Source organism: Phaethon lepturus, unplaced genomic scaffold (assembly GCF_000687285.1).
Source record: "Phaethon lepturus isolate BGI_N335 unplaced genomic scaffold, ASM68728v1 scaffold43892, whole genome shotgun sequence".
NCBI lineage: Eukaryota > Metazoa > Chordata > Aves > Phaethontiformes > Phaethontidae > Phaethon > Phaethon lepturus.
Window position 1 is genome coordinate 25,923 of NW_010522059.1, and position 9,265 is coordinate 35,187.

Here is a 9,265-nt window from a genome sequence, read left to right on the forward strand (position 1 = left end):
AAGGAGGTAAAGTTTAATTGCATATACATAATGACCTATTTAAGTTTAATGGAAAAACTGTGATGTAGTTCATACACATTTTTAAATGTGCAGAATCAGAATAGTCTGCATTCCTTGGAAACTTACAAGGATTGATAGTGAGTTTCATGTCTGATTCTTAAGACCTGAATTGTTTTCATAGAAAGACTTTTTAAAAGCTACAGATAGAAGTGTCTCTACATAATTGAAAAAATGGCTTTTAAATGAGATAATTTTCAGGTGTGTACCTTGTTTTGAGACCTGACAGATGTGAGCTTGCACACATGTGAGTTTCTAAGATCTGTTAGATATTTTCTTTATAGATGTTAGAAGTTTTCCTTGTTGGAAGTAGTTGAATGTACGACTGAGGAAAGTAATTCCCTGTTCTTCTATGAAATAGTTGCTTCAAGGCCTTGTGGGGCTAGAGTGGATTGGAATCTGAACTGCAGTTCTCTTGACATCTCAGCTGCAGAATTTAACAATGTAAACTTTGAAATCTGTTGCAGTGTGGTAATATGTGCCTCCCAAGAAATAAGGGAGTACTGACTTGAACTGTAAGCTTTTTCTGTGGGAGGGGTGGGAATAAAAAAGCAGATTGTATATTCTTTTGAGTTTGTAGTATGGCGGGCTCAAAAATTAATAAAAAACCCCAACAAATACAAAACAGTTGTCAGAGGTATGCGTTTCCTGGTAATTATGTTACAAAGATGTTAAGATCAAATAAAAGGTCTTTAAATAATTGTTAGTAAAATAAGAAATACAGTAACACAACAACTAGTTTGGTTTGTTATTACTAAATTTTACTTTATTTGATTATAAGATTCTGTAAGAAAAATTGAATTACTATTTTCCATTTTTTTCAGGTCCAGATCCCACAGCAAGCATGCCAAAAGGTATATAAATCTGCAGACAAGGAGTACCATCAGTGAAGCCAGCCTTTCACAAGCTGGAACATTATAAGTTTGTCTAGCACTATTAGTTTCAGATGTCTGTCTTTACAGAAAAAGCATTCTGTTACATAGTCATATCTGTGTGTATATACAGTATTTGTCACCATGCTACTGAGTTTATACATGTATGTCTGTTTTGTGGCTACTACAATGCAACTTTTTGTCCCAAATAATGCTTAGAACACAGAGAATTGCTCTTTCTCCTAAACAGAAACTTGTGGTTAATACCTTGTGGTGAAAATTCATGTTATTAAAATCCTAAATGCCAGGTTAACTTTCAACAGATGGCCCATCATTAGTACAAGTTTTCTTCCTCACGAACACAGTTGAAGGTCACCAGTGAGGTATTGCAAAGTGATGGGGGGGGTGGGGAGAAACTAATGGTAAACTTTGTATGGTGTTTAGAACCTTCAGACTAGTTTTATTGTAGTAACTACGGGGAAGGATATAGTCCTTTTTCCCTGAGAACATACATATGTAGGTTCTGGCAGATAATCCTTGTCACTACATTGCGAAGTTCTACAACTTTGCCTGTTAAAGACAAGATTTTACAACTTTAAGAAGTAGGTATTTTCCATATTTTTAATTCCTTTCAGAAGCCTGAATTGGCTATGCTGTAACCATATTTACAGTCATGAATTAACTGTAAAATTGCATTAGTCACAAAGGAGTTTGTAGCATTTCTAATGTTGCTTTCCCCTCTCTGTTTGCCTGTGATAGGACAATGCAATAGTTCTTAACACTGCTAACTACTCTGTACAGATTGGCTTATTCATAGAGTGCATAATATTCAGAGTTCACTGGTAGAATAGCTAGGTGAATGCAGTGTCTGGTTTAAGTCCTTTGTGTTCATAGATCTAGGTCCCGAGATCGCCGCAGACATCGGTCTCGCTCAGCATCCCGGGAACGAAAGAGAAGAACTCGCTCCAAATCCCGTGAGAAACGCCATCGTCACAGGTCTCGCTCTAACAGCCGCAGCCGGAGTCGCAGCCACCATAGAAGCAGGCATAGTTCCAGGGAGAGAAGCCGAGAACGCAGCTCCAAAAAGAGGTAAATGTTGGCCTGGAAACAAATGGCGTTTCCTAGATGCATGATGAAAATTTTTGCATCAGATTAAGTTTACGTTTAGCACTTGGTAATTTAAACACATTTTGAGACTGTCTCAGATTTCAGTTACACCTTTAGCATATTTATGATTTGACATACAGTACTGTTGGGGTTTTTTTTTTAAATAAAAATAATAGGCTTATGTATTATTTCTGTTTTGGAAGAGTGATAGGAGGTATTGGTGTCAAGTTGATAACACTATCAGCTTCCTGCAGTGTAGAAAGTGAAACGGTTGATCTCCATTTAAACCCAGAGATATCAGCAGTCATCTTAATGTCATGCATTTGCCTTGTCCCTTGGGCTCTTGTTCCCAGCACTGGAGGCCATCTGTTGTGTCCTGTGCCAGATAAAAACAAGTTTAGATATGCATGAAAATAAACTTGTTGCATTGCACCTGAAGATGTTGCTTTGCGAGGAAAGTGGCTCAAGCCCTCATGGAAGGATTACTGCAGAGCAATGTGGGGCTGTTGCTTTTGAATGACTCAATTGCTGTCTGCTCCTGAGGATTTGCTGGCTTATTTTAGATGAGTGAGGTAAACATAATGTAGAAAAGTGTGGGAACTGCACAAATAAGTATCTGGTAGTGAGGTCTACTTGTAACCAGGATTCCTTTATTGTATAGGTCAGCCACTACGGCGTAGATTTGAGTGCAGTACAGTGGACAGGATGCCCAGTCTTAAAACTCTGACAGACTGTTGACTTGCAAAAGGATAAAAGATCTTGTTTTGAAGTGGCTGCACATGCAAAGTTTATAATTCAAATTATTTTAGGAGTTAAATCCCCAAGGATGGAGAATATGTGGTGAATATGTTCAGGTATCTCATGGCCTCTTTGACCCCAAAATAAGCTTTTCTTCCTGGAATAGGTAAGTGGCTGTAGTCCCATTGTGCTCTATAAGACAGCATAGAAGACAGGGTTGGTCCAAGTCTTTTGTTTCCTTCTTTTTGTTGCAGATGGTTAAAACTTAAATGTTCAGCAGTCTAGTTGATATAATCAGTAGTGTCTGGTATTTAAATTCTTCAGGGTATTCTTTAGTGTCCTGAAGTCAACATTTCAGACTTGGCAATTTCCATATTGATTATAGCCTGTCATCACAGTTATCTTAAAGAGCCTGCCTCTTCAAGGGATTCACAATGGCAGATTAGCAAATCTTCAAACTTACAATTTTTCAGTTTTAAAATAGATATTTTCCTGTGAATCAACACATTTTGTTAACTTGGATGAACCAATGTGCATTATGCTCAGATTGCCTTTAATTCTTCAGCTTTGAAGTCCAGCCTTGCAAGACTCAATTTCAGTCCTTCGAAGGAAACGATACTGATTGGTTGTTCATACCTCTTACTTCTCTGTGGTCAAGCAAAATTTTTGCTCTTAAAGTATGTGTATCATGTTTTCAGGAGACTAAAGAATCTTTACAGCTATGATCTTGCTGCACTGGGACCAGGATAGCTATTGAACTTGCAGCCAGGCTGGATACCTCCTTTATAGAGATGCCCTTCTACCCATTAGAGCTGCTTTTCAAATGAATGTGGGAGTTTTTCTATTGAACACCATACCACTGTTGATGCCAGAATCCAAAATAAACCTGAACTTGCAGGCTCAAATGTATTATACTTCCTTGTCTCCTAAGAACTCTTTTTCTAGTCCCAGAAAGTACTCATTGCCAAAACCTTTTTTTTGGGGGGGGGGGGGGGGGCGGACCCAGGGGGGGGGGGGGGGGGGGAGGCGGCACGCAGAGCGGAATTTCTTAAAATCTTTATATGAAATCCTTTTATTCAAGCTAGTCTTCCTTAAGCTTAAATATCGAGTTGTCCAAGGAATTCTGGCCAAGAATACTCTGGGAAATAAAAGACTCATTCCAGCAAGTTAACTTCTTCAGGAAGGAGTCATAGCCTTTTGGTTTTGAATAACCAAATAAATTCAGATGTGGGGAACATGAAGCTCTTGCCAAACTCTTGACAGAAGAGCAGTGTGACACCAGAAGCAACAGAAAGCTGCAGTGGTGGGGCAGCACGTGGAGCCACTTAATTCTAGAGCTTTAAGAGAAGTGTGGAGTTGTGGTTGCTATGTGGGAATAGTTGCATCTTTTTATATTAACCTGAAGCTTTCAGTGTGATTTTTGGGCTTGATGAAAGTACCATAAAACACAGTTATTGTAGGCTGCTGAATCCTACTGTAAAGGCTATTCATGTGTCTGGGTTTTTTTCAGTTTTGATTGCATCCATTATGGCTTCAACATGTAAACATAATAGACAATTAGACTCCTTACTGGAGAAACTCTTAATGTACTTTCGTGGAAGTAATTTTCCTATTTTTTTCTGTGTAACAATGTTATTACAGGCAAACGTATGCTGGGTGCTATTTGCAGCAAACCGTGCAGGTTTTCCTGTCCACGCTTCAGAAAGTATTTTCCAAAAAGCCTTTCACATAAAATGAAAAGCTTCCCCCTCTCAGATAGTTCTTCATTCTGAAAGTAAAGGGATGTTTATTATGTGCTATAGTTGAGGAAATCCTACAAATACGTACATTTCTTTGACAAACACATTTTCTTTAATCTGTATCATCATTCCCCCTATGAACAGGTAGGTAGATTTAAATCTCTTGATAGCTGGCATCTAGTTTCAAATTTATCGATATAAGGCACAGACCTCCACACTCTGTGGGCACAACTGAACATACACAAAGTATCTGGATAACGATAACCCATCTGGTAATAACAGCAACGTGCCTAAGGTAATAGGAGCCCTAGGTCTAACCCAAGCCTGGGGTTGGATTACGTTTATCAAGAGCAGGTTTAAATAAAGTCCTCTTTTTCCTTGCTGTTACATCTGTAAATTACAAATAACTAAAATGAATTCTCTTTCCTCTCATTAGAAACAAAATGATTTCTGCTTTTTGATTTGCAATAAGAAAGTGACTGCTGTTAGATGATGAGATGTGTACTCCATGATAAAAGCAATGATGACAGCAGACCTAATTAGGGTAAATTGAGAGGTGATTGTGTTAATATGCTTGGGCTCACTTGCAAGAATTCATGTGACAAGGGCTAATGTACTCTCATACAGACATTGTATGGACAAATAAGAGTACCTGAATGAGATGAGGGGTTCATTTGCCCTGTCTTTAGATGACTAAGGTGGAAATCTCACGAGTCTTATTACAGACTCATGTGACATCGTTTTGTGTTTGTTTTAAGATGAGACATATCCTGCCTTAGTGTCTCTTTCTTCTGCTGACTTAAGGAAATCTGGATGACTAGCTTAGATGTCTACACTGCAGACATTTAAAGCTGGGTGAGACAGATCTTTGAAGGTTTGAAACTGTAGCTGCATCTTTCCCTGCTTTCCTAGATCTGACTGCCTGCTCTAAGATTTTTGTCCAAGGCTACTTAGGATTATTTTTTTTTTGTCCTCAGACCCAATGCGGGCACCCACAGATACTGTCCTGGAACCATTATCACTTATTATAACACAGTTCATAGTTGGTGAGCATGACAGTGTGGATGCTGCCCGCATACCTGGTGAAGGGGGTGGTTTCTGCTGCAGAATCCACTTGATCAGTTAAGAAATATGCTTTCTAAGCATTCTGGGTAATGTAAGTCTGGGAGGGATTCTGATTCTAAAGGCTATACCTTGCCCCTGAGAAAGGCAGGAATGGTACTTCAGTTCTAAGTCTTCTGGTAGTAATACTGCTTGCTAAAGCAATTGTATAAGCTTTCCCATCACTATGCCGCAATTCATTAAAGCCAGTCTTCCTTCTTGTCAGCCAATTAGAGACTCACCTGTAGAGAGATGGGATGGCTGGACGAATGCATCTTGCATTCCCGCAAAAATGCATGGAATAAAAAGCCAAAGCTGTGGATGGCATCACATCCTGTCTGCCTATTCCAGGACTAATTACTAGAGTTAACTTGAGTCGACCAGTGTGGAAGCATTGTTACTTCTGCAGGGGACTTGCAGCACAAAATACTTGTGAAACAGCAGTACTAACTCCAGTATTAGCTTCTTGTTTGTTATGTAGCTCCTTTTCTTATTTGACATGTAGTTTGTGGAATAGGAGTAATGCCTGTGAATCTCAGTGTTTACAAATACTAAGTCTTGCAAAACACTACATTGTAGGGAAAACTAAAATGAATCGTTACTTCTTTGTAAGGTTATAAAAGGGAATTAGTGCAGGAGCATTTTGCAGACTTCAGTTTTGAAGCTTTGAGGTGATGACAGTAACTTTCTGAATGTGGAGGGAGTACAATCTCACTGTCCAGTACACCAGATTTTTTGACTAAGAAATCAGTGGCTAGCTTTATAGCATGCTGTTAAGATTTCTCTGTGAAAGTACATATTGGATTCTTTTATGATTGCACTACATATTAAAAGGAATGTGATGTTTTTCAACAACAGGCTTAGGTGGACTCCGTGAGGGAATATAAAGGAGGATGTCTAATCCACTTTTTTTCTAGTACAGGCAGTTCATTTATTTTAAAACTATGTGGCTTGTTTAACAGAACAGCTTTTTTTCTGGCTCCACTGTAAAGGTTTTGGAGATGCCTATTACCAAATATCTTAAAATAATACCACCCTAACACTGCAAAAACACACAAAGGATAATTCTTCTAACAAAACCTAACTGTAGCACAGATTACAGATTTGTTTTTTTATTTGGCATGTAATACCCTCATTCCAGAATTACACAAGTTAATTTCCCCCCTGCTTTTAATCAAATTCCCATTTTGAAACACTTTTTTTAAGTTTGTGATTTATATGTCTGAGAGAGGCTAGACATTCTTAAGCCAGAGACTACAGATGAGAAATTTCAGTTAAACTTCTGTTAATGCAAGCATGAGGGCAGAGGTTGAAAATAAAAGTGAAGCAGATTGACCTTAATCTGGGCTCTGTAATAAATGCAGATTAAATTCTGCCTTTATCAATATTTGTCTTATGAAATTGGAAGTAGGTAAGAGAGAAAAGTAGAATGATTTCTGATGTCTTCTCCTACACTTGTATGTATATAAATCTAAAGTAGTTTGGAAAAAGAAGAAAAACATTAAATCAAAATGCTGTTTGATGGCTACAGATTTGTGACTAACTTTGAATTCTCAACTTTACTGCACTTTTCAGGTCCTCAAAAGAAAGATCTTCCAGAGACAAAGAGCGTTCAAGGGATCGTGATAGGACATCACGTGATAAAGATAGAAGCTCAAGAGAGAGGTCACCACGAGATTTCAAAGACAAGAAACGTTCTTACGAAAGTGCTAATGGTCGATCAGAAGACCCAAGGAGCTCCGAAGAGCGTGAAGCAGGGGAGATATAACTGGCTGTATATTCACCCGATCTCTAGCTTCCTATGGAGTTGCATACTATGGTTTAGTTTACAGTTGTTCAGAGGGACACCAGTGAGCAGTTCCAGACACTGATCCAACTAGGGTAGATGTACAGTATATAAAAGTGGTTATAACCAAGTCAGAATTAAACCCCATCAATTAATGATGCCTAAAGCTGGGTCCTGGACTTCCACCAAGTTGTAAAACTTTTCTGAAAGATTTCTCTTTATTCAGGACAACAGTTTTATGTACCAAGATGCAGATATCAATGTTTTTAATCTACTTTCCAATACAAGTTAGTGAACAAATTATATTGTACTACTTGCCTTGGGTGCTTTTGAACCTTTATAAATTCTCCAATTCTGCTCCAGTCAAAACAGCAGCATTGAAAGGTTGTATTGGGGGGAAATTTTTTTTTTTGTTTGCTTTTTTGTAAGAGGGTGGGTGGATGGATGGATATTAACTTTTACTCTAAGGTTACGTTCCCAGTGATTTTTTTTTTTTTTGTTTGGGAACCTAGGAGTTGATTACAGTGGGAGCATTTAGACAGGAATGTGTGCTGGAGAAAGCGAAAATGTCTTTTTACAGTGCCTATTTAGACTTGGAAATTGAACAGCTGTTGCATTACATCTTTTTTTATTTCTACTTAAATTTTGAAATCAAAGCCAGTCCCATATCTGTACCATTTGATTGGTATGTGTTCAATATATTTGTTTTTTTCCATAAGGACTCTTTCTGCTTTTTCTTGTGGGGTGTAAATGGCACATCCTTAATTGTATTGAAAACAAACAAAAAACCAGCAACAACAAACAAAAATTAAGAACAAAAAAATAAAAAAAAAAAAAAAGGAAACATTGTCCAATAACTTAAGAAGGATATACTGGTCTCTTAAAGTGGTTACTTAGCAGTTCAGTCATTTAAAAACTAACATTTGGTTAGTAAAAGTTTTTAACGTTCACAGGCACTCTAGGTGAAGCGGTCTTTCTGGTTACATTCCTGACTCCTAAGATCTTCAGTGTGTGGAATCCATAATGGTCATGGCAAAACCACTAACTCCTTAAAGACTTCCATTTCAAAAAGCAGTATTTCATTTAGGTGCAAGCTGCCTTACCATAAAGGGGTTGCTGTTAGTTCTGTCAGACTGAAAGTGCTTTGGGGCTTATAAATTACTAAAATATGCCCTACCCTCACATAGAAGAATTTAGAGATTGGGAAGCTCTCCTCCTTGAGATTGCACCACGGAGTTACTTAACAGTGATGCATAAGAGCAACGTTTATAATGATTTGGGGGGGGGCATTTTCAGCAGGTTCTGCAGACGCTCCTCTGTATCTCCCTAGTCTAAGTGCCTCTGTAGGCCAGCTGATCATGGGCATATAATATCGCTATAAATTCAGTGTGTGTATTTTTCCTCAGTATCTCTTCTGTAGTCTCTTCAGTGTGGTCAGAACACATGGGTGATAATTCTAATACAGTAGATAATGGAGCAGTATTTTGGCTGGCAGTGAAAGCTAGAACAGAACCTTTACATCTCAGCAAGGACTTGTATCCAGCGTAGCACATACCCTCCTCTTTGAATTCATGATGTTTTAAGCTCCTAAAGAAATACTGTAATAATGATGGCTAACTACTTAACACTTTCTTAATTTACCCATTTGAAATCTGAACATGAGTTTCCTTCCTGGGAATGTCTTACGATTCACTGCGTGATGAATGTAAGTTACCAGTGTTTGTCCCTCTGGTATGAGCACGCTGTGTAAGTGCTTGCTACCATCTATTGTCACACCTTTGTTAATGGAATTCTAGTGGTGTGACAAAAGGTGAACAGTCATTTCTAGCTGCATCTTGCATAGCAGAATTGCCAGTGAGTGGATT

The 9,265-nt window shown here is 38.2% G+C and overlaps 1 protein-coding gene across 1 annotated transcript in view; it reads left to right on the forward strand.

The window, feature by feature from the left end:
- The window catches only part of LOC104616634 (putative RNA-binding protein Luc7-like 2), a 24,401-nt gene extending 16,157 nt beyond the window's left edge, over positions 1–8,244 (forward strand). The window contains exons 6-9 of the mRNA XM_010281703.1: positions 1–6; positions 882–911; positions 1,824–2,018; positions 7,190–8,244. The exon at positions 1–6 is cut by the window's left edge and continues 95 nt beyond it. Of these exons, the coding sequence (XP_010280005.1) occupies positions 1–6; positions 882–911; positions 1,824–2,018; positions 7,190–7,382 (424 nt within the window). The 3' untranslated portion in view covers positions 7,383–8,244. The remainder of the gene's footprint in view (positions 7–881; positions 912–1,823; positions 2,019–7,189) is intronic.
- Positions 8,245–9,265: the final 1,021 nt, after the last annotated feature.